At 36.0% G+C, this 26,333-nt stretch overlaps 1 protein-coding gene across 5 annotated transcripts in view; it reads left to right on the top strand.

Moving 5' to 3' along the window:
• CCPG1 (cell cycle progression 1) overlaps positions 1-26,333 on the top strand; it is a 38,807-nt gene that overhangs the window by 9,308 nt on the left and 3,166 nt on the right. For 3 of the 5 annotated variants that reach the window (XM_027123075.1, XM_027123073.1, XM_027123074.1), the window contains 8 exons: positions 6,805-6,873; positions 9,653-9,773; positions 11,470-11,546; positions 12,511-12,715; positions 14,941-15,036; positions 16,838-17,089; positions 21,495-21,616; positions 24,316-25,724. In XM_027123075.1, coding sequence (XP_026978876.1) covers positions 6,814-6,873; positions 9,653-9,773; positions 11,470-11,546; positions 12,511-12,715; positions 14,941-15,036; positions 16,838-17,089; positions 21,495-21,616; positions 24,316-25,724 — 2,342 coding nt within the window. In that variant the 5' untranslated portion in view covers positions 6,805-6,813. The remainder of the gene's footprint in view (positions 1-6,804; positions 6,874-9,652; positions 9,774-11,469; positions 11,547-12,510; positions 12,716-14,940; positions 15,037-16,837; positions 17,090-21,494; positions 21,617-24,315; positions 25,725-26,333) is intronic. The other 2 variants (XM_027123077.1, XM_027123076.1) reach the window with 1 other exon arrangement.

Here is a 26,333-nt window from a genome sequence, read left to right as displayed (position 1 = left end):
AAATTCTGATCCCTACCCCCTACTCCCTGCATTCAGTTTTCCCCCTTTTTGCTTTATTTTTCTCCACAGTACTTGCCACCAACTAACTTAACTACATCTTCTGCTTGTTTATTTCTGTGGGGTTGTTATTGGACAAAAAATAGAATATAAGAGACATTTAAAAAGGTTTTATTAGTTGGGATCTTGGGTCCTCTTTCCTTTATCCAACAGTCTGGTTTAAAGCAGGCATTTCATATCCTCTTGGGGAGATGAAAGTTCCAGAACCTCTGAAAAGCATGATAGAAGTAGGTTCTTGAAAGCTGTCTAGACTGACTGACTCATCTTTGATCACATTTACAGTACAGCAGCACTTTTGGGACCTTTGGTCACAGCCCATTGGTTGGCTTACCTCGGAATTGTAGACGTGTGGGAGAATAATGCCCCCATTCTTCTCCATCGTGTCTAATTCTAGAAGATACAGTAATGGAAACCGTACCTTTTCCATAGTAAAATGTAGCTACTCAGGAATGATGAGGGGCGCCATCATGTCAGCTAATATTCACTCCAGTTGTATTTTATGAGGTAAAATTAATATTGTTGCTCTGTTATTAGTTTTGACAGCTGCCACCTAAAGTGTAATTTTAAATTACATCTTTGGTCTGTATCTCTCCCCTAAATTCAGTCTCCAGCTGCCTACTTGATGTTTCAAGTTGGATGTGATAATAGCTGTCTCAAATTTAATATGTCCCCGATGAGTTTACCAATTTTCCTTTCATAACCTGCTGCTTTTGAAGTCTTCCAGTCTTAATGGCCTTTCCATTCTTGTATTTACTTAGGACGGGGGTCATCCCTCATACCTCGTATTCAGTACGTCAGGAAGCCCAGTTGGTTATACCTTCAAAATATATGTATAATTTGCCCACTTCTTACTGTCTTTGCTACCACCCTGGTCCAAAGCACCGTCATCTCACGTGGATTACTGTGGTAGCTTTGCAAATGGTCTTCCTGCTTCTGCCTTTGCCCCCTCACAGTGCTGTCTCAATAGGGCAGCCAGTGTGATCCTCAATTATTCCTTTCCTCAAAATTCTTCTGTGACTTTTAGTTTCACTCAGTAAAAAGTCTTAGGATCTGTAAGGCCCTACATCATTTGTCTCCCACTCCATTATCTCTCTGTCCTCATCTCTTTCCACTTTCCCGGTAGCCCACTTCTCTCCAACCACACAGGCCTCCTTGCTGTTTCTCATAGAAATGGTCTTGGTTCCAACTTTGTACCTACTGTTCCTTTGGTCTGAAACACTCTTTACGCAGTTAACTGCACGATGATTCACTCACTCATTCAAGTCTTTGCTCAAATATACCTTCTTAAGGAAGCTTTCGCTGATCATCCTTTTTGAAATTAAGCCTCTCCAACCCAGCATTTTCTATTCTCTTTTCCCATGCTTTCTCTGTAGTAGGAAATATACCATCAAATACACTGTGTATTCTACCAGGTAATGTTGTTTATTGGATGACTCCAGTGTGAAAGAGGAAGTGCTTAGGAAAATTGAGATGATTTTTTTTTCCTTTGGCCACACCATGTGGCATGTGGGATCATAGTTCCCCAACCAGGAATTGAACCCATGCCCCCTACATGGAAGCATGGAGTCTTAACCACTGGACCGCCAGGGAAGTCCCAGAAAATTGAGATGAATTTAATTCAGACTATTGCAATAGGAATATCTCAGTGAACCGAGGAGTTTTATAGAGGCAAGTAAACAAGGGACTCAGAATGGGTGGAAGTGAGTCTTACCTGGGATTTTTTGAGGGCAGGTTGGTCCTTTGCAGTTAGCTATCAGTCAGAACACAAAACAGGATGGGGAAATTTCTCAACCTTCCTTGCTTTCCTGGAGCACAGGGCTCAGATGAAGTTCAACCTAGTCAATTACTGATAGAATTTAAGCTCCAGGAAGGCAAGACTCTTATTTGTTTTGTACATTGGTATATTTTCAGTATCCTGCATGTGCTAAGAACTCAATAAATATTGAATGAACAGATGGATAAAGGAGTAAATTAAAAATGGTACTAACTGTAGGCCCATCTGCTGGAGAGTTTGATTATACTAGTGTAGTATAATCCTTCTATCTTAAGTAACTTCATAAATGAGATACGAACATCCATGTAATAAATTTACATCCTAATATGACTAACGTGCTGTATTCTATGTGGAAAACCGTATGTTTATAATGCTTAGTGTCAAATTCTCTTCCATAGAGTTCTATGAATAAAATCTTACATGTTGTGAAGAAATGTTCCATAGGATTTCTTATGAAGTGAGAATCAATTTAAATGATTTGTCTCTGTTCTAGAGGCTATTATTATAGGATTTTGGAGTTTATCTTGAAGGCACTGGAGACCAATTTTAAGTGATTGATTAAGTGATCAGATTTATGTGTTAGGATAAACAGAGTAGGGACAGCATTGGGAAGGGGTGACTGGAGGGGAATTTGAAACTGCAGGCAGAGATCTCTTAGAGAGCCGTCACCGTAATACAAGTGGGAAATGATGAAGTTGGGATAGGAAGTGAATAAGGATTTAGACCTGATTGGATTTTTGGGTCAAGGCAATTCTAGTTATCCCAAATGTAGTTATCCTAAATCTAGGATTTTTGACCTGATGTTTGGTGGCTTTTTCTTGCAGCCAGATTATTTTTGGCTAATGCTGTTCTCTGAGATGATAGAAACAGGAAGAGGAGCAGGAAGATAATCTTAGTTTTGTAGATGCTTTATTTGAAAGGCCTAGGAAACCTACTAGTGATCATCCAAAAAGCAATGGGGAAATATATGACCTGAGATTGGGGTAAAGAAGCTACCCTGAGGAATAAAACGAAGCCTGAGTCTAGAAAAGGGCTTCAAGTTTATCATCTTCATAAAGTACCCTTAGCTTTATAACTTTGTATGATTTTTTATGCCTTTGTAACTTTCCCATAAACTGTTTATTTCTAAGTTATTATTAGTAAAGCCCTCAAAATGGAACAGGTTTTTGCATTTACCTTTGGTCAAAATAATGGGGAGAGGAACCTCATGGATTCCTCCAGAATTTTGAGTTCCTTGAGGAACAGTTTAGAAGTGTGTCAGTAACTGCATCATCACCCAGAAATGTTTACCTTTTTTCTTTATTGAGTGCTTAATATGTGTTACCGGTCAAGTAAACAAGCAATTACAGCTTAGTATTGTATTTTAAGTAGTAGATTAGGGAATATACTAGTCTTTGGGGATGGGGTCAGGGAATGGTTCACGAAGTGATGCATTAGCTGAGATAGAAGAGTGGGCACAGGAGTTTGGGTAGAAGTAAGGAGGTGAGGAACTGAGATCAGAATATGCAAAGCCCCTGAATTAAGAGAAAGCTAAGCTTTTTAGCAGAATTGAAAAGGTGGAGGGGAGAGGGAGGGGATGGAGGGAGAGAGGATGAGATGCTAGGGACAAAACACTTGATATTTAAGGCCTGTGGGCATTATCCTGAAGACAATATGAAAATCTTAACATTTTTAAGGAATGACAAAATATTACCATTTTAAGAAGATAACTGGCTATAGTGGGGAAGTTCAAATACAGAGGCAGCTTTCAGAGTCAATGTGTCTAGGATGGGGCTCAGAAATTTACTTTTTAAAATTTTGATTTAATTTCAGTGCACCCAACTTTTTTTTTGCGGTACCCGGGCCTCTCACTGTTGTGGCCTCTCCCGTTGCGGAGCACAGGCTCTGGACGCGCAGGCTCAGTGGCCATGGCTCACGGGCCCAGCCGCTCCGCTCCTTGATTTGAGAAATTCAAATATGATAAAGTCCCAGTTTAGCAATGTATGTAACTTTCTTTTGAAATCTTGTCTTTGCTTATCCCCAGAGCAATTAGAGTTCTTGATTGGAAAACAAAAGCTAGGGACCATCTATTTAGAACTGTTTAAATGGAAATTTCCTAGATAAGAGCAGGAGATATATACACATTAAATATCCCTGATCAGGTCTTGTATCCCAGGAGTTTTGGAAGGTTATGTAAGTCTGGGGGTGAGATGGAGCAGCAGTGAGAATGTGGGCTGCTAGAGGAGGTTAGGAACTGGGGGTTTGCAAAGGGAAGAGGAGCTTTCACATGGTGAAGAATGATTGCTTTTTTTTAGGCCAATTTTCCTTTTTTTAAAAAAAATGTTATTTATTTATTTTTGACTGCATTGGGTCTTGTTGCTGCGTGCAGGCCTTCTCTGGTTGCAGCGAGTGGGGGCTACTCTTCATTGCGGTGTGTGGGCTTCTCACTGTGGTGGCTTCTCTTGTCGCAGAGCACGGGCTCTAGGCTCACGGGGCTCAGTAGTTGTGGCTTGCGGGCTCTAGAGTGCAGGCTCAGTAGTCGTGGCGCACAGGCTTAGTTGCTCCACAGCATGTGGGATCTTCCTGGACCGGGGCTGGAACCCGTGTACCCTGCACTGGCAGGTGGATTCTTAACCACTGTGCCACCAGGGAAGTCCTAGGCCAATTTTCTTAATCGTAAAGCCCTACCTACTTGTTCCATATAGAATGGTTTTTCCAAATACCAAGTCACTTAAACCAAAATATACTACACTTTCTCTTTTCTTTGTTATTCTTCTTGGTTATTCAGTCCTTTAAAAATCTTTTGTGTCTGTCTTCCTAAATCTCTCCTAACCCCTCCCCATCCTATTTATCCTCTCCCCCTCATCAATACTGGTTAAATTTAGGTGCTCATCTTTTTCATGGAATATTGCATTGATTCTTTGTATCCCACAGGTCTAGGGCCCTTTAGTTGTTTCCCCATTTTAATATGTGCCCTTTGAAAGATTCTGATTTTCAGATGTCTTCTTTTAATACTTCACTCATGCTGAATTAATTGAATTTCTTAGAAGTGTCATATTCTTTAACTTTTTCTGCCTTTATTTTTGTAGTGCTTTTCACATTATCTCTTGGGAAATCCTTCCAGTGTCGTCATATTTTCTCTTTTGGCAATAAGGAACCAGAACTTAATTTTTTTGTGATAGCTCTCAATTTTAAAATTTTGGCAACTAATTCAGTTAAAAAACATGCTGTCCAGTATGTCAAAAACATTACAACCTTATTTATAAAGCCTGCTTTGACCATTTTCCTTTCTTCCTGCAAAGTTAACTGCTCAGTCTTTGTGCAGTCTAATATGTTAACCCACAACTTTGGAATTGTTATAAAATAATTCAAATACAAATAGTAACATCAAAGTTTTTAACTCATGAAAACTGGTTCAATGAGAAATTGGGCTTTATGTAGTCAGTTTAATAAGGAATGGTGAAATAAAATTGCTATAAAATTGGTTAATATTCTATAGGGAGGGTATTTAAGCCTAGCCTTTGGGATAGTATTCTCTACTGGACAGAAAAAAGTGCATTTCATTGTAATAGTTTTTGTTTTGTTTTGTTTTGTTTTTACAAATTTACCTTTAAATTTAGAAACTGCCTGGGCCCTAATTAGTTGTAAATGGGAAATCAAACAATCAGATGACCTCAGGTGAAGTTATTGTAAAATGTTCTGTCTCGAGTGACATTAAAAGTCACACAGTCGTCTTTAGGTCTTATTTTAGATTTTGAATAATTTGTCTGAAAACATGCTTATTTTATACTATCAGTGACCAGCCACCTCTCTGTATCTTCTCTTTTTAAAATATTAATTTACGAGAGTTTCCAGAATCACTAATGGACGGTCCACATCTATATTTTTTGCCCTGTTTTCATTTGTGCACTGGTTCCATATTAAATTGTCTGCAGTAGAGTTCTGTTAGAACACTAACCATCAACTTGGATATAATGGGTTCTCAGTATATGTGCAATAATAGAAGCATTTATAAGACATATGTATAGAACAAAGTCAGCAAGATACCATTTACTTTAATGAGCTTAATTTTTTTTTTTTTCTAGCATGCGGGCCTCTCACTGTTGTGGCCTCTCCCGTTGCGGAGCACAGGCTCAGCGGCCATGGCTTACGGGCGCAGCCGCTCCGCGGTATGTGGGATCTTCCCGGACTGGGGCACAAACCCATGTTCCCTGCATCGGCAGGCAGACTCTCAACCACTGTGCCACCAGGGAAGCCCAATGAGCTTAATTTTGAAGTTTAAATAGGAGTTTCAGATAGAAAGGGTAGAACAAACCAGATAGAGTGACCAATGTGTGCTGGTTTAGGACTTGAATCTATCTAGGTTATTGCCAATGGCCACAAGTTTCTAACCAACTTCTGGTCTTTTTCTTCCCCTGTTTTAATGTAACTGAAGTGTTACCAACATGGTTATTTTCCTAAAAACCATTTGATCACATTCCTTCCCTGCTTGAAAATATTAATTGCTTCATGTTGACAAAAGTAGATTTCATTTTGCTGGGCCTTGGAACTCTTCTCTTTCCCCCACCTGGTTTCTTCAGCCATGATTTTCACACCGTACTGTTCATTGAAAACATAGGCTTTTGCTCTGGCTGACTGTTCCCCATTTGTCATTCCCTCAGCAGTTGACTTCCTCAGAGTCAGATTGTTTTCATTTACCTTTGTTTCTGCCTGGCCAAATCCTACATTTTCTTTCAGATCCAGCTTGCCTCTTCATTCCACAGTACGACCGTCTACACTGTTTTGGCTCAGGAGGATCTCCTTGTCATAAAGTTTGGTTGTATTTGTTCATATAGATATGCAAGCATATCCTGTCTGGTAAATCTGTGGGTGGGTTGTCTCAGTTTCACCTGGAAGGCAGTAAGCACCACTTTTTGTACTTGGGTCACATATAGTACTTCCTATAGAATTTTTAAAAATGTGTCCCACATATCAATATGTTTTTGTATTTGTAGACCTGAAAAATGTCTGAAAATTCCAGTGACAGTGATTCATCTTGTGGTTGGACTGTCATCAATCATGAGGTATGCTACTGAATACTTTTTATAAGGCAGTTTGTAATATTACAGTGTTAACAGTGATGTAAACTGGGTTCTTTGAAGGCCATTAGTTTTTTACATTTAAGCATAAGGTTCCATTGTCTATAGCTTTTCTCACCTACATTTCACTTCACTGCTGAAAACTCTTCACGAGCCAGCATGTTATTGGACATTGCTTTCCTCAGCTTTGAGACATTAGGCAGGTATTTACTGAGGGCTTATTATTGGTCAGGTCCTGTGCTTTACTTATGTTCTCATAATTTTAAACAACCCTCTGTGGTACAGATTGTTTTCATTCTCATTTCATAGTTGAGAGGACCAAAGCTTACGGAGATTCAGTAATTTGGCCAAGATTATGTAACTAGAAAGCATCAGAGCCTGCGTTTAAACAGACCAAGGAGCATGGAGAACATGTGTTCCACCCATGTTATGTTATGTTACGTTACGTTATATTATCATTTCAGAACTTGATGGAAAAAGGACTATGGCTAGAACTCTTAAAAAATGAATTTGATTATAGAAATGTGATGTTACATAACTAGTACATAATAAACAGTAATTTATTTTCTCACACTGGTAATATATGTTAATTACAGAAAAATCATAAAATAGTGATGTATAGAAGCAGTAAGATAAAAACTATACCTATTTAAAGTGTTAATGGATTTATCTATAATTTTCCTGTTTATTTTTAGACTCAAGCCTCACTTATTTTCCTTCATCAATAAAAATTTTAAACGCTATTTTTTACGATTCCTTTGATAATTTAATATTTAGACAATTGGTTAGTCATGACTTCTAGAAAACAACATTAACCAAAGTTTCTGCAAGAAAGTTTTAAAATTTATTAGCAGCTGTACCAGTTGAAATGAATGTGGTTTCTTTTTCTTCTTTCTTCTTTTTTTTAATAAGTGACTTTTCTATTTTTAACCTGTTTTCTCCAAAGCTTAGATCAACTCTCATAGTAACAATTTCTCCTTCAAGGATAATTGACAGTGTAGAAGTAAGGCAGCTGTGGGAGTCTGTAGTGTGAAGCAAGATAGCAGACTTTTCTGGCATTTAGCCAAGTGTGTCATTTGGGCATTCTGTATTAGAAATACCTTGTCACAGAGTTGATCATATTTGTACCTTTATCCTTCTTCCTTCCATATCTTGTTATCAGGTTCTAATCTTTCTTGCTAATGTCTCTTACATGTATTTCCTTTTCCTTTACCATTGCTACCATTCTGATTTAGGCCAGATCTGGTCTCCCCAGTGACTCACAATTCAACCCGAACCTTGTGTCTGTTACTACCATTCTCCTGCCACTTTAGGCAATCCCAAAATCTTATACTCAGAATTCTCTTTAGGACTCAACTCAAACCCACTGCTTTAATGACGTCTCTTAGTTTTTGCTGTTGTGAGTTATGTATATCAGGAGAACTCAGACCTTTGATTTCATGGATTACTAAATTATAGGAAAATTGAGGGAGGGGCCTGGAGAGAGACAGAATCATTAGTGGATAACTTATTTTGCTAATTAACATGAGAAAAAAACCCTGTTAAGATCCACTTTTATTAAAGAAAAGACAGTCTGACATCAAAGTAAGAAGGAAAACCTTGGAAGAATAAGAGTCTGAAATTTTATAAGGAAAGTTTACTCCATTAATCTAATAGGTTAATTTTAATCCTTGCCCTTAAACCTTTTTAGTCATATGTTGCAATAATAAGTAGTTATTTGCTTGTGGCTGTTTCTCTGAATAGGCTATAAATCTGAATTTTAGATTTTAGTTTTTCATACCCTGTGACACTAGCAAAATGTCTTGCCTAGAGTAGTTCTATAAGTGTTGAGTAGAAGCAAATTAATAGAAATAGCTAAATTTAGAAACTTATCCTCTGGGATTCAGATTTATTGCTTGGGCTTATAGCATAGTTAGAGTGTTGGACTTTTAGACTGACTTCTTTTATTGTTTTTAAGATTTTAAAAAATTTATTTATTTTTGGCTGTGTTGGGTCTTTCGTTGCTGTGAGTGGGGGCTACTCTTCATCGTGGTGTGCGGCTTCTCATTGTGGTGGCTTCTCTTGTTGCAGAGCATGGGTTCTAGGCACGCAGGCTTCAGTAGTTGTGGCATGTGGGCTCAGTAGTTGTGGCATATGGGCTTAGTTCCTCCATGGCATGTTGGATCTTTCCGGACCAGGGCTCGAACTCGTGTCCCCTGCATTGGCAGGTGGATTCTTAACCACTGTACCACAAGGGAAGTTCCAGGACTGACTTCTTTTAGAATCTAAACCTATGGCTCCCCTGCTGTAGGTTTTATGGACTAAATTGAACAAAAGGAATAGATACTGGACTTCCCTGGTGGTGCAGTGGTTAAGAATCCGCCTGCCAATGCAGGGGACATGGGTTCGATTTCTGGTCCAGGAAGATCCCACATGCCGTGGAGCAACTAAGCCCGTGCACCACAACTACTGAGCCTGTGTGCCACAACTACTGAAGCCTGTGCCCCTAGAACCCATGCTCTGCAACAAGAGAAGCTGCCGCAATGAGAAGCCCATGCGCCGCAACGAAGAGTAGCCCCCGCTCGCCACAACTAGAGAAAGCCCACACGCAGCAACAAGACCCAACGTGACCAAAAATTTAAATTAAAAAAGAAAAAGGAATAGATACTGTTCCCTTTGGAGTATAGCAGCATCTGTGACTTTTAAAAATGGAAGCATCTACATGTAGTCACATCCAGCTTTGGGCAGCTGATAGACAAATAACTGATTAACACTTTTTATCTAGGGGTCTGATACAGAGATGATGAATTCTGAACATGGTGTAGCCAGTGACAGCTGTGAGCTCACCCCAGAATGTTCATCTTTATCACAAGAGGAGCTACAAGTATTGCAGTTAGAGCAGGGAGGTAAGTTTAAAGAAGTCTGATTTTTCTTTTTTTTTTTAATAGGATATGTGAGCAACATTATGAATCTTGCCTTCTTTCTAGGTGGGCAGCCTTTCTGGCTAGTCTAAATCATCAAGTCACACTGAAAGACTAGAATTTTCGTGTGGATTAGGTGGGCAGGCCTAAAGAACCCAGTGGCACCAAATTGCCCAGGGGGTTTGTTTGTTTGTAGCTATAGTACATAATTGGGCCTCCATGTGACTCTTTGATACTGCTAGTGTAAACAGTGACTAAATATTATTAACCTTGATTAAGACTAGTGATATACAAAATTATTTATTCACACAAAGGATTTACTAAATTCTTCTCCAGTTACCACACTTCAGAGTACCTTTGGTTATAGGTGGTAAATGGCATTTAACTACTGTATTGCATTAATGTTATATATTCTTCTGTGGGATTTGATGCCCATATTAATTATATAGAGGATTAAGAAACCCAAATAATTAATACATCTTCATATTTAAAAATTATTTCTTAAATTTTCTTTTAAAAATTGCATTAAAACGTAAACAGAATATTTCTCCGTCAGGAGAATAAAGTGCATGTGTCAAGGCCAGAAATATAAAAGATTATACCTGTTAATCTTGTTTTCAGCTTAAGTGTTGATTGCTATTCTCATTTGAACAGTGATTCTCATCTTTCATGGGTCAGAGATCTCTTTGAGAATCTGAAAGCTGTGGATGGTCTCTCCCAAGAAATGCATATATTTAGATATTTAAAAAAAAATTTCCATACTTCCTCAGGCGTCCTTGGACCCTAGTCCACCTTCGTTGAGGAGTCTTATCTCCAAATTAATATTCTGTTAGGAGCTGTATAACACACACAAGTGATGTTTGGGTTTTTTTCCCTTTGTTATTTTGGTGGGGTTAAAATAGAAAAACAAATGATGAGCAAAAAAATTCAAAGCCATCTATAATTCTTTTTATCTGGAAGTAACATTATACCAACAATGCATATACTTTGCTATGCATAAAACCTGATGCTTATTGTATACTGTTTTAATATTTTTAGCTTCTATTAACATTTTATAGCCTTTTTCATTAAAAATATGACATAAAATCTAATTTGTATATTATTTTTTGAGAGTTTCTTATAAAATATATATGCATCTGCTATGGTGACATTATCTTGTTTTTCTGTGTTCTTTTGAGGCCTTGTTTTTTATAGTCCATTTTTTATTGTAAAGATTTGTAATTTGAAGCCATAGTTTTGATTCTTGTGTTACTAGGCGTTGACAGTCATTAGAATAGTGGTACGTTTAAGAATTATGAATAAACTAAGAATTTAGGAAACGTGCCATCAATTATCTGAGAATCAGTTTTCCATATTAACAGGTTTTTACAAACACCTTGGCTTAAGTACTTTGGAATTGTAATGTAGAGATTGTTTATTTAGGGATTATGGTTTTTAGTAGATTTTTAAATGAGTTCAGTTCAGTACCTAAAATTATCCCCTGACAATTTCAAATAGTTATATTTGAAATACAGAGATCTTTTTAGTAACAATAGAGTGACTGTTATAATTACATGTGGCATTTCCTTAAATCCACTTTAAAAATTAGGAATAGATTTTATCTGCCTATATTATATAATATATGCAGACAAAAAAAAAAAGTCGATGAAGTGTAATTAAATTGATCTTTGCTTTATGTCAGAGAGCAGCCAGAATGGCACAGTGTTAATGGGAGGAGCTACTTATCCAGCTTTGGAGGAAATGAAGTCAGCACTCGAGGTAACCTTGTGTTTTACTATGTGGATATATGATAAACAGTATTTATTAGAGAATGCTAATTAAAGCTTCCATTTCTATTTGTGTGTTCTGTTCCTATTTGAATTATAAATATCTTTTGTTGAAAAATTTGGGATTCTGCAGGTTGGTCAGTTTTAAGATTAAAGTTAGCTTCCATATAACTCCTAATTAAGTGAGCTATCTTTTAATTTAGAAAAGCGATTTCTTGGTAATGTGTTAAAGATCTATTCATTTCACCTCTAATATTTTCTTTAGAAATATGTTGCTTTCTTGAATTATATTGAGAAATTAAGGGTTCATATCTAAAATGAAGGTTAGTTTTAAAATTTGAGAACAAACTTTGTCCTTTGGCATTTTACTTGACTTCCAGATAAAACTAGATAGCTGGATGATCTTTACATTACATAGCTTTTGAAGTTTATCAGGAAAATTTAATCAGTCTTTTATGGGCTCCCTGACCACAGAGTTATGCCCAAATAAACCCGTAGAACTGGTGAGAAACAAATCCTCTCCTTTTTGTGGACATTGGGTTGGAAAGGTGGGTTTGTTTCTCAGCTTCTGCAGCCCACGAATGAATGGTAGACAGCAGTTTGATTTAATTCTGAAAGAGAGAGTTGCCAACAGGTTTGATGGTATTTTCAGACTGAAAGATAAGCCTACTATTTGTTTTTGTTTTTGGGCTTGCCACACGGCTTGTGAGATCCTAGTTCCCTGACCAGGCATTGAACCCGGGCCCCTGGCAGTGGAAGTGCAGAGTCCTAACCACTGGACCGCCAGGGAATTCCCTAGGATGAACCTACTATTGCGTAATCCTTTCCTGTTGGGCAGGACTTATTTTAAACCCAATCACCATACTACTTAAGTCCATTATATACTTTGAACTGCCTAGAAAATATAAGGCCCATAAATAATTGTTGAATTTGTCTCTAAAATTATGATTCTTCAGGGAGAGGAAGAAAAGTTACCTGATGACAATCTCTATTTTGGAACTGTCAGTGATGATTCTGATATTGTTACACTTGAGCCACCTAAGTTAGAAGAAACTGGGAGTCAAGAAGAAGCAATAATTGTTAAAGAAGCACAGAGTCCGGAAGACTTCAACATGGGCTCTTCCTCTAGCAGCCAGTATACGTTTTGTCAGCCAGAAACTGGTAAGAACTACATAACGGATACGCTGATAGGAGACTTAGGACTCTTGTGACCACATTTTATATAATGGCTTGTTTTCTGACCCTGAATTTCAAGTTTTGAATATGTTTGGGTAAAACTCATGAAAATTTTTTGTAAAATCTACTGATATATCTAGTGTTTTCCTAGATCTAGGGCCTAGAGCACAGTAGTCCAGTAAATACCATCTTTTATCATTGAAAGAAGAGAAAAAATAGCTTCAAGGAGATTTGTTAATGTCTCAAACACTCCAAAATGCATTTGACAGTTTTTAGGTCTTTAGGAGTGGGAGATTGAGCCATTATACTTAAAAAAGTAGGACAATGTTAATAAGATTTTTAGTTACAGTGGTACAAATTTTATATTATAGAAATAGTGAAAGAAACTTTATTGAAGGCTTCCAGATCCATTTAATTATTAAGTCAGTCAACAAACATTTATTATGTGCTACCATGTGCCAAACAGGGTTTAAGGAACTGGCAAAACAGCAGCATCCTAAAGCCCCTGAACTTTGGATCTTTCACTTTAGATTGAGTTATGAAAATGTACCTATTGTAAATCACATTCTTAATGCAGTGAATGCCTATTGTTCAGACAGAATCATTTGGAGGTAAAATGTGAGTTACTGAGCTAATTCCCTCTACAATTCTTTGGCACAGTTTTAGGGACATATATAACATCTTTCAGGGTAATATAAATATTTAGACACAAAGTTACAGAAAATCTAAGAAAGAGATCTATAATTAACCCACGGTGTTTTTTTGTTGTTTTTTTTTTTGCGGTACGTGGGCTTCTCACTGACGCAGCCTCTCCCGTTGTGGAGCGCAGGCTCAGCGGCCTGGCTCACGGGCCCAGCCGCTCCGCGGCATGTGGGATCCTCCCGGACCGGGGCACGAACCCGTGTCCCCTGCATCAGCAGGCGGACTCTCAACCACTGTGCCACCAGGGAAGCCCAACGCACGGTTTTTAACCCCCAATTATAATTTAGGGTGAATTATGTGAGAGATACCTGGGACATTGCTAGTGATAATAAGAGTTTCCAAATTTGATGCAAAAACAGGAACGTGTAGGGCTTCCCTGGTGGTGCAGTAGTTGAGAGTCCGCCTGCCGATGCAGGGGATGCGGATTCGTGACCCGGTCCAGGAGGATCCCACATGCCGTGCGGATCGGCTGGGCCCGTGAGCCAGGCCGCTGAGCCTGCGCGTCCAGAGCCTGTGCTCCGCAACGGGAGAGGCCACAACAGTGAGAGGCCCGCGTAACTGCAAAAAAACACAAAAAAAGACAGGAACGTGTAGTATTTATTTCAGATCATTGTCTTAGATTTTACCATTCTTTGTTTAATGTGCCAGAATCAGACAGTGGAATTTTTCTTATTCTAATTTAAGCTAGTAAAATTCAAGTAGAGGTTAAACCAGAAGCTGGTTTAATTTAAAAATATTTGTGGGCCAGAATGTATAGTCAGATTGAAGCCAGGAGCATTGCAGAAGAGTCAAAGCAGACATTTAAGAAACGATGCCACACACTGTTGACTTTTTTTCCAGGAACTTCAGTACTTAAGATCACATTAATCTAGTTTTTAATTTCCTTTCTGAACTTGGACTTCTTGGGAATTTTACAGATTCAGTTAAGCAGAGTATTTTTTTAGGTGTATTTTTATCCATTGCTGTTCCTCCCAAGGGAATTAATTATTTCAATAAAGAAAATGTTAAAAAATAATCAAAAATGATTTTGGACTATGTTGAAAATAGTATGTATACATCAATTATCAAGAGTTTTTGTTCTCTTCCCTTAGCCTGTATTTTTCTTCGTTGGTTAATTTCCTGCTACCTATTGCTTTTTTTTTTTTTCTTTCCCTTTCTTCTCCATCTTTATAGGATTTCAACTTCATTTTTTTCTTTTTATAAATTAGATTCTATGGCAATAATCTTTTTGTTGATTTAAGAACATTTCCCACTCCCTCCATATGACCCTCTGCTCCCCTAAGGAACCAGAATTGGTAGCTGTAGAAAAGTTTGTATTGTGTGTGTATATATATATATATATTTTTTTTGTATGTATGTTTTTTAAAAAGGCATGATTATTAGATTTCGATGGAGCACAAGTGATAATGTTAAGTGATAATTAAAACAAGTGTTTTTCAATTCTCTTTTTCCTTTGTATTCTTTATAATAAAGCTTTATACATCTTTTTTCCTGTTTATTCACAAAAGAAAGGTGGTGGGAGAAGCTGTGGAAGATTCCTGAATGCATAAGGGGATGGGATGATCAGCTGAAACACCATGTTCCTAGCCAACTCGCTTTCCAAGGTGGTGTGACTAAATCTGATCAGCTTTTCTAGAGCTGAGTGTGCCTAGTCACATTTACAATTTACTTAGTGCTTTGAAGATATCTGTTGTAATCTGTGATACTCTGAACAGGTGTTCAAAATTGATCTTGTAATAAAGCTGGCTAAGCTTATTGCATGCCTTTGCATTGCTTGCATCTTGGACTGTGTGCCAAATTATGCTTTAAAAGAAGTTTAAAAATCAAAATATTTCAGCTATCATACTTATGGGTTAAAAAAGATGGAAGCATTAGATAAGGATGCGAATTTGTTCATGTGGGTTAGGCTGGTTTGTTTACTTAGACTGTATAATGAAGGCAGTAAGTTAATGTAGAATTGAAAATTTAAGAAATTTTGACAAATGGTTTGTTTTTATATTTACCCATCTTAATAATGTCAGAAAGTCTGACTTAAGTACTCCAACCATGATCATGAATGCCTTTGTATTATGTAATGCTTTGTTTAAGTCTTCCTTTCTTTCTCTTTTTCCAAGAAATGTAACCTCACAGCTGAGGCGACGACATCTTGGAAAAACTAGTGATCAAGAATAACCAGATAAACATGATGGGCATAAGGGTTATGACCAAAAGATCTCTCAGTGGCATCTATTATCACTAAATATTAGGAATATTCATTCATTCAGTAGTGCCTTCTGTCTTTGTGTTTGTTGTTGTAAGTGTGAAAGTTATAAATTCTCTATGATACATCTTTTAGAAGTACTGTCTAACCTAAGTCACCAGCTTTGCTGTGGCATGGATACCCTGTCTTCTGAAGAACTGTTCTGCTTTTTCGAAGCATGAATGTTTGTTGTTTTGGAGCTCTTTGTATCAAATTCATGTTCACATTTTACCCTTACTTTTAGTGCTTTTTTTTTTTCTTCTCTCTGGCCTATGGAAATTATTACTGAGTCATCTAATCTTCTGTGTCAGCATATAGTTTATTGATATATGGAACAATGTTAAGAAATTGTACACTTGAAAAAGCTGAAGATGTTTTTTTCCAATGAATATGCTTCTAGTCCTTGAGATTTCTTGTGGAATTTTTTTTCCAATTTGTTGTTTTTTATTATTCTTTTCATAAAGGAGCAGCACAAGACTAGTCCTTAATATCGGAGATAGCTGTTGTGTCACTTCCTCATGCTGACATATTTACTAGAGGGTAAAATTAATAACCTTCTAGTAAGAGTGGCAGTCGAAGGGAAGGGCTCATCTGACTTCTGGAAACCTGTGTTAAACTATAGTGCTTTGAACCTTGATTTTGGGCTCATAGGATGGAAACAAAACTAGGGACTAGTACACTCAAGGAAACTTTTGGTAGTTGTTGTCTTTTTTAAGTCTCAGGAACTGCTTATATACTTCCCTCTGTTCCTTAAACAGCTGAGCTTAAATTACCTCTATTTGAAATTAAATGAAGAGATAGAGGTTTTTTTTTCCCCTTCTAGAAATAGTATTTGTTTGTGGCTCTAATAGCAGTGAAATTTAATAGGTTATGAGAATGATTGTTCTAATGGTGTAAACTATAAGGGAAGTTAAAAAAAAGAAAACAACCAAAACCAGGCCCTCAAAGGCACAGAGTATAGTTAACAGTTTCTTATGTATCACAGTTGAAATCTTTGGCTTTATGTTGATAAACTTGAAAACTTGAGTTTTTGTTTCTATTCTGTTGTTTTTGTTCTTGGCTGTTGTATGTAAAAAGGCATGTAGGGATGGCATTCTAAATCATATTTACTGGGAAGACTTTTCTAAAATATTTAATATTTATCTACATTTTTCTTTTTAAAATAGTATTTTCATCTCAGCCTAGCGATGACGAATCCAGTAGTGATGAAACCAGTCATCAGCCCAGTCCGGCCTTTAGACGACGCCGTGCTAGGAAGAAGACTGTTTCTAGTTCAGAATCTGAAGAAAGGTTACTTGCTGAACAAGAAACTGAACCTTCTAAGGAGCCGTGTAAACGTCAGTTCAATAGTGGTCTCAATAAATGCGTTATACTTGCTTTGGTGATTGCAATCAGCATGGGATTTGGACATTTCTATGGTAAGTATTTGAAAATTTGTTATATATAAACTGGTGGTAAAGAGTAAGGAATTCTGGGATCCTTTTTCAGTGTCTTCCTTAAAATATATGTCCTTGGAAAGCTTGTACGTGTTTGAGCCTTGGTTTGCTCATGTGGAAACTGGGATAGTGTTGCTTCACAAAGCTGTTTGCACTGAAATGAGATAGTATTTAAGAAATGTAAGGATTGCTCATATATATATTTATTTAAAGAAAATATTGGAAGATTAAAAATCTGAAATGCTCATTACAGGGCAAATCGTTTTAATTTAGAATCACAGTTAAACTAGTTTTAACTGTGACTTTATCAGGAGGATTATTTAAATTCCACTTAAATAGTTACATATGAAATGTCACAATAATAGGTGCTCATTATTTCTACTTTTAGGTTTCATGAAAGCACTATATTTTGTGACCGTTGTTGTTACTTCCATGATTCACATGACTTAAGAATTCATTTGTTTTATACTTTTCTCACTATTATCCTTGTTAGTGTTTATTTACATTGATTAATAATTTTCTTAATGCAAAGCCTTTAAAAGTATCCTGGGTGAAAAGAGGAAGGAATTCCATGTGGTGTTACTTTTCTTTTGGGAGCCTAACCATTCAATCTTATTTAAGGTATATATTTGTACAAAGAAAAGGCTGAGAACTGAATATTCATTCTTTTTGCTTTATTAGAATTTTGAAAAAGACACTTTAAACAAATGTCTTAGATCTTGTCAACTTCACAAATTTCAGTTTGCCTTGTATTAACTACTTTTAGGATTTTTGCCTACATAATCCACAGTTTAGCTTTCTGAGTAAATCTGGTTTTGCTAGTTCCTTCCAACAATGTGTTCCTTAAGATTGAAGAATTACATGTTCCCTTTGTTGATTTGTGGAAAAGATATTATTCAATATAGTGTAATGTTAGAAGAAAGTGAAGACAATCCTGTTTAAAGTCAGAGTCAGTAAAATGTGTTTCTTCTTGTATTTAACTTTATATTAATAAAAATAAGTATTTAGACTCCTGGTGGATGTCTGCTTGAATTTAATACTGGGATCTTGTAATTCGTATCCTCCCTTGAAGTTCGTTGTAATGAGATTTGACTTGAAATACATACTTGTTTATTATCTAGCTGGAGCAAATATATGAATATGTTTTTTTGAGCTTGGTTTTTTCCCCTTGCAGGTAAACATGGAGGTAACAAAGGAGAAGGTCTTACTTTAATCTTCTTTTCTTACTAAAAAAAAAATTGGACAGTGATTTAATGTTAATCCACATTGCATTAAAACTCTACAAATTGCATGACCTTTAAGTATTTTGTAGAAAGATCAATTTAGGAGTGCTTTCAAAGTTGAGAAATTATTGCCCTGTTTTTTAAGAATTTTGTTTACTTGTAAAATTTACTTTATTAATTGTATTTAATAAACATTTTCCTGTAGTATTTCAAATTAGCTTTTCAGAATAGGAACAACTTTCATAATAATAGGTCCATATAATAATATGATTGGCTCAGGGAACATAAAAAAACTTAACCTGAATGATAGCTTTTCAAGGTCACTTTTAAAGGACATCACATTTTTTTTTCTTAATTGTGGCACCGATCTCAATACTTTAAGAGCTCTTTTGAGTTGATTTTAGAGCCAGCTTGAATTTCTCAGGCACTGTGAAGTCAGTCATTGCACTCCATAATCAGTCATTTGCTTTATAATCATTTAACAAGAACTACTAAGTTAATCACTCAGAACATTCACCAACCTTGGTGATATAAATTTGGAGTGTCAGATCTATCTTGGAAGGAAGAGAGAACTAGAAGGACTGAGGATAGTAAAAGAATGTACTATAGGTGTTTGGCACTGCTTCAGGTCCTGAAAGTGCTTACAAAAATTTTTTTAAAAATTCTTGACGAAGCACCTGTTTTATTCTTTCTTTTACCTGTAGACTATCCATGTTCCAAATCAACAGCGGAGTTCAATTGATTGGTTTCCTCATGGAGTTGCTTTAAGTATAGGCTGTCCTGCTTTTCAGCAGACATTTCAGTATAACAATATAACTAGGTGCTAAGTTATGAAGCACAGACAAGAATCATAGCTCAAACTATGACACTGAGTCACCCTAGAGATGGTAGGATTTAAGTTGGGGGTCTGGACTTACACTATGTGGAAGGAAAGTAGAACATTCTAGCAGTGGAGAACCTGATAATCTGAAAGTAAACTTGCTAGGTTTGGGAGCACTGAAAAGACTGGTAGGATTATAGCAGAATAGATATTTAGAGATAATGGAAAATAGGTTGGAATATGTGGGATGCTATTATATTGTAAAACATCTTGGAATCCGAGTAGGAGAGTTTGATTTATAGAGTGAACTGAGAGCAGTAATTTTAGAGGAAAAGTGCAGGAAGATAAATAGTGTGGGAAAAATTAGAACAGTTAACTAGAAGGTTTTGTAATTCAGGTATTCAGTGATCAGGACCTTGACAGTTCTCGTGATGGTGGGGATGGAGAGAAGGCTGGTGAAATAAGGGACACTGAAGTAACAGTGGAAAACAGAACTTTGAGCCTGGATGCTTGAGATATTGGTGGTTTACTTTTTAAATTCCAAGAAGTGTGTTAGCTGCTTTACTTTTGGCGTTGGGGGAGTTAGAGGGGAAGAGTTTTGCTAGATGAGAAAGTTAATAGACGGTGAGCACAGTTCGGTTTGTTTTTACCCAACTTTATTTTAGAATAAATTAGGGCAGGTGCTGAAGTTCAGTTTTTTGTTTTTTGTTTTTTAAATGAAGACACCCCCAAAATTGTGCCTAGCAGGCAGCTGGATATATTGGCTGCAAGCTCTGGTGAGATTGAGACTCTTTACCTGTAGAAGAGAAGTCTTACAGCAGTGGTAGCAAAAACTGACAGTGGGTTAATGTGATTAAGGTAGGCAGATTTGTGGATATAACCAGAAGGCCTTAAACCCTGGGTTGTAACACTTCATAGTTAGGCAGCTGAAGATGTAGAGGGGGAAAAAAATACCTAATTGTTTGTGAGATTGATTGACAGAGGACACATTGATAGTCATCAGACATATGCTATGTAATGGTACTGCAAACTCAGATCTCAACACATTAGTTTTAAGTTATTTTCCAGTGGCCAAAGGAATTCATTCTGTTAGCAGTTTGAAAAAAAGAAGTTTTCAGTTGCCTTGGGAACTATAGATAAATTTATTGCAATATTTCAAAAAATCTGAGATTCTTTTGAGTAATATTGAAACAAATTTGCCATGCAAATTTGTGATTTTTTTTTTTTGAGAAGTGAATTCTAACAGGATATCATAGCTGTTAACTGGTAACAGTTGTCTGTAACTTGGCAGAAGTTTTCTCTTTAGTGGTTTTCAAGATGTATTGAAGAAATAAGTTAATTTTTCAGAAATCAATTAACTATTAATTATTATATTCTTTTTTTAATTCAAACAGAAAGTCACAAAAAATTATAATCATCCTCATCAGTTCACTCAGTCCCATATTATATTCTTTCATTACAAAATTCTGTGATGTCTTTTACATAATGGTATGCCACTCAGTAGATGTAATATTATGGTTGCCAAATGCATTTTGCCTTCTTTTTGATTTAGTGTTGTTGTTTTTCTCGTGCATGAAGCATGTAGCAGCACGTGAACAGCATGTCTTGGCAAATTAACATTTTGATTTTTAGGAGGAAAATATAGCATCCTGGTTGATTTACGATTTCTTTATTACTGGGATAGGGATGGTGATACTCCAGTACAGACCTAACTAATGCAGAGTTATTAAAAGATCTGGCTTTGAGAATGGTGGGTAATTATAGTTAGCCAATTATTTTTCTTGCTATTCTTTTTGGGCTTGTGCTATATCATTTAGGCAAAATACAGTGAGAAAAACTAGACATCTTCATTTTTCCTTAGTTACTTATAACCTGTGAATAGACTCCATGGTTTGTTCCTTTCTCTGTTGAAGTGGGGAATGCAACACTTTATGTACCTCAGCCCTTAAAAACAACAGTAAGACAGAAACTTTACATAAATTTTTTTGTTTGGCAAGGTAATATGGTCTGGCTTGTTTTAATCAAGAGGATAGTGAACTGCTTAAATATCCCTGGTGTATGCTAAATAAAGTAAAAAATATATTAACCTACTTGGCCTGATTTATAAATTAACATCCATATACCACCATTTGATGAATGACACTGTAAGATTTTACTTATTCCTTCTTTGTTTATATAATCAGAATTTTTATAGAACTGTGAAATGCTGATATTTTGAAGAAAATGATCCTGTCTGGATTAAGCAGTTAAATATATGCAAAGTAAATGTTTTATTGTATGTTTAAAAATATTGGTAATCATGACATTTATGTTATATATCCCTAATAAAAATTTTTATTTTTAGGCACAATTCAGATTCAGAAGCGTCAACAGTTAGTCAGAAAGATACATAAAGATGAATTGAATGATATGAAGGATTATCTTTCCCAGTGTCAACAGGAACAAGGGTCATTTATAGATTATAAGGTATGTGCTAGAAATAAAATTTTAAAATTCTCTTAGCCAATAATTATGCTATTCAGATACAACTACAGTGCAGATTAGTAAATCAGTAATAATATTGGTAATTATTGATTGAGTACTTACTGTGTCCTGGGCACTGTTGTACCTCACATACAGTATTTCTCTTATTTCTCACCACATCCCAGTGAATTAAGCAAGTATTAATTTCATTTTATAGTTGGGAAAGAGGCTCAAAAAAGTTAAGTAACTTTCCCAAGTCTAGCAGCCAGCAGAGCTGAATTTAATTCTGTTTATCTGACTCCAAAGATGTTATTCCTAATCACTATATTATAGTTAACATTATTTTAATTGATATTATCTATAAAACATTATTATTATTAACGTTATTTTTATAGAGCCAAGCAAAACATTTTCATTCAGTGAGAGAGAGAGAGAGGAGAGTTTGTAGCTTCTCTAAGGAGCCACCCTTGATCAAGGGAAATAATCAGCCAGTCCTTTTTCTCTGGTTTCATGTCAGTTACGAAGAAAGAGAAAGCATGTTACACTTTCATACCTGAAATTCACCTGGCTCCAACAGGACTGTGCTGTCTATTCTGGGTTTATGAGGATTAGCAAAATACCTGGTCTCCTCTCTAGTTCTTGGCTAAGAAGGGTGTAGGGATTACAGATAAACTCAGGGTAGAAAGGTAAACTATTCCTTTTTCCTTCCATTTCCCTAAATTTCCTTCACAGTTTATTTATATATTCTTTATAGGGTTATGATTGTATTTCTTTGGAAGACAGAATCCCACTTAACATCTGAAATATATCTTTCAGGGAGGCACTACTGAAGTTAATTGTAAATAGTTTAGTTTTCCCTGCCTTGAGCAGTGGATGTTATAAAAAAGAGCAGCTATTTCCTTCTTACCATCATGGTTTATGGTTCTATAGAATGATGTTGGCTGTAAGGAGACTCGCCCTGTATAGATGTTTGCTGAGTCAGTTCTTGCATACCTTTTGTCTCCAGCTGTTAAATGTAGTTTGGATTTTGAAGATCATCATGGAAGACCTGTCCAGCATCTGCTTAGTCACTTGATTCAAGATTTTAGAGTTTACTAGATACAGAATATTGTACCCTCCAGTCATTCTGTGGTGCTCCCCGTGCTTGTGCATTTAAAGATAATGTTACATTAGTCTGTTCTACTCCATAGTTCACTTAAAAAAAAATTGAAGTGTAGTTGATTTACAGTATTAGTATCAGGTGTACAGCATAGTAATTCATGCTAATTCATAGTAATTCATAGATTATACTCCATTAAAAGTTATTACAAGATAATGCCTGTAATTCCCTGTGCTGTAGGATATATCCTTGTTGCTTATCTACTTTATACATAGTGGTAGTTTGTATCTCTTAATCCCGTATCCCTAATGTGCCTCTCCCCCTTCCCTCTCTTCACTGGTAACCACTAGTTTGTTTTCTATATCTGTTTCTGTCTTGCTACATGCATTTGTTTGTATTATTTTTTAGATTCCACAATAAGTGATATCATACAGTATTTGTTTTTCTCTGACTTACTTCCGTAAGCATAATATTCTCCAAAGTCCATTTCTGTTGGGTAGATGAAACTTGTTTTCTCTCACTCAGGGAGAGCAGATGAAATGACTGTAAGGAAATTTTAAATTTTAATTTGTTCTTTGAAGGTTAATGAGCCAGACAGTGAAATATCCATTTCAGATATTTATTTTTCAAGTGGAAAATATCCTCATTCAAAGGATTTTTTTTTTTTTTGGTCTCTGTAATTCAGATATTTTTCTGGTCTGATTCAAAGGGAATAGTCATAATATTTGTAGTAAATTAAGCAAAGTTATATCGTTTTGCTGATTTATGAAGATATTTTAACTGACTAGATAGTGCTCTAACAATTAACTGACTGGATAGTGCTATAACCATTAACCTGTTTAAGCATATTGTTTAATTTCTTGCTGTTGTGATGAAAGTTTGTTACTAATACATGTATTGAAAGAAAGAACATTCAAGGCTACCTAGCACTGCAGCAGAATTCTCTAAACCTGACTGGACATAATTTCTCAGCAAGAATGTTGACTTCAGAGTTGCATTGCTAATCTGGTTACAGTCTCTTCAGAAAATTAATTGAAATTGGAGAAATTAGTTGTAAATGTCACCAAGATTCAGTGTGTTCTCTAAAGTATGGGAGAACTTGTATAACTTATGTGAACTTCGAGATGTTAATTTGCGTATGACCAAGATCTTTCAAATAGGACTAAGATTATTGAAATTTTTTTCCTTCAAAGAGTGCAGTGAGTATAAACAGAACTTTCTGAAGCCTGAAGTCATCTCTAGCTGTAATTTTACTTTTTATAAGAGATAATCGCCCTCACCCAAGGATCAGAGAACCTTTAGTCCTTCCTACATTCTCTCTAGGAGCTTTCTCAGGAGAGATTGGAGTCCTGTAGTCAAAAGATAGAAGGCTGTCTTCCTCCAGTGTGCTATGTTTTTCTTTTGATGAAGCTCTTTGCTGTGCATTTTCCTGCATATGAACCTTGTATTTTCCAGTTTTCATATATTGAAAAAACTACATAAAGGATAGTCTCTGCAGAAATAGACACTAAACATTTATGGGGTATTTGTTGCATCTTAAAGATTTAAATTCAGCCTTTAAAGCTCTTGATATTTTTCTTTCTTATCTTTGAAAAAACTTTAGTCATTGAAGGAAAACCTTGCACGGTGTTGGACCCATACTGAAGCAGAGAAAACGTCCTTTGAAACTCAGAAAAGGAACCTTGATACAGAAAATCAGTATCTAAGAATATCTCTGGAGAAGGAAGAAAAAGCCTTATCTTCATTACAGGAAGAGTTAAGGAAACTAAGAGAACAGATTAGGATATTGGAAGATAAAGGGACAAGTGCTGAATTAGTTACAGAAAATCAGAAACTTAAGCAGCATTTGGAAGAAGAAAAGCTGAAAACACAAAGCTTCCTTAATCAAAAGGAGACTCTGTTGGCAGAAGCAAAGATGCTAAGGAGGGAACTGGAAAGAGAACAACTAATAACCATGGCTTTAAGGGTGGAACTCCAGCAGCTAAGCTCTAGTCAGTCATATAGCAACCCAGACTCTCCCAGTGTAGTGACTGAAAAAAAGGAAATAGAAGTGTTACGGGAAAGACTCACTGAGCTGGAGCGCAAGCTAAACTTTGAACAGCAGCGTTCTGACTTGTGGGAAAGACTGTATGTTGAAGCAAAAGATCAAAATGGAAAACAAGAAACTGATGGAAAAAAGAAAGGGAACAGAGGAAACCACAGAGCTAAAAATAAGTCAAAGGAAACATTTTTGGGTTCTGTTAAGGAAACATTTGATGCTATGAAGAATTCTACCAAGGAGTTTGTGAGGCATCATAAAGAAAAAATTAAACAGGCTAAAGAAGCTGTAAAAGAAAATCTGAAAAAATTCTCAGATTCAGTTAAATCCACTTTCAGACATTTCAAAGATACCACCAAAAATATCTTTGATGAAAAAGGCAATAAAAGATTTGGTGCTACAAAAGAAGCAGCAGCCAAAAAACCAACAACAGTTTTTAGTGAATATTTATATCCACAGTATAAGGCACGTACACAAAACCAGAATAGTAGAGGCCCTACTACGCAAAGAGAGAGAAGGAAAGAAAAGCCTCATTTTGAAGAATTTGGAAAAAATACAAATTCACAGAAATGCAGTGCTGAGCATGACTGTGGTGGAAATTATAATTCTTTCAGAAAGGCTTGTTCTGGTGTATTTGAATGTGCTCAACAGGAATCCATTAATCTTTTTAATGTTAAAATGTTGAATCCTGTAAGGATAGATGAATTTAGACAGTTAATTGAAAGGTATTTATTAGAAAAACTGGATAGTTTTCATCATTGGAAAGAACTTGATCACTTCATCAATAATTTTTTCCTAAATGGTATCTTTATACATGATCAGAAGCTCTTCACTGACTTTGTTAATGATGTTAAAGATTATCTTAAAGACATGAAGGAATATCAAGTAGATAATGATGGAGTATTTGAGAAGTTGGATGGATATATATATAGACACTTCTTTGGTCACACCTTTTCCCCTCCATATGGACCCAGGTCGGTTTACATAGCACCATGTTATTATTATAATAGTTTTTAACATTTATATTGGATAGCATTTGTATCATTTGATAAATTTCTTAGAATGTTACTACAGTTGACCTGTAAACAACGTGGGGGTTAATCTGCATATGACCTGTAGTCAGATCCTCTGTATCTGCAATTCCTCTGCATCTGTGGATTCAACCAACCACAGACCATGTAGTACTGAAGTATTTACTATTGAAAGATATCCATGTGTAAGTAGACCCACGCAGTTCAAACCCACGTTGTTCAAGGGTCAGCTGTATTTGTAAAAGTACTTCTTGTACACAAAAGTACTATTTGTAAAAGTACTTTATTGCCTGAGAATTTAGGATAAATTAAATTGAAAGATAAAATTTTAAGTTAAAATCTATTACAAACTGAAAATTTCATATAATCAATTTGACTTGAGCGAATGGTTTAATTTCTATCTTAAAAATCAGTTAAGGATATATAATCCTATTTTAGCCTATTTTGTTTCTTTTCATTATACTTTATGAAAAGATAATCATTTTAAGTGAAATTATTTTCCTTTAATTTTTTATTTACTCACTTTGGGAAGCTAGGAGGAAAAATACAGAT

Source organism: Aethalodelphis obliquidens, unplaced genomic scaffold, assembly GCF_003676395.1.
Source record: "Aethalodelphis obliquidens isolate GAN/ISIS:26980383/991018 unplaced genomic scaffold, ASM367639v1 scaffold26, whole genome shotgun sequence".
NCBI classification, from domain to species: Eukaryota; Metazoa; Chordata; class Mammalia; order Artiodactyla; family Delphinidae; genus Aethalodelphis; species Aethalodelphis obliquidens.
The sequence above is the reverse complement of the archived record's forward strand: the minus strand, read 5'-3'. Positions and strand labels throughout refer to the sequence as shown.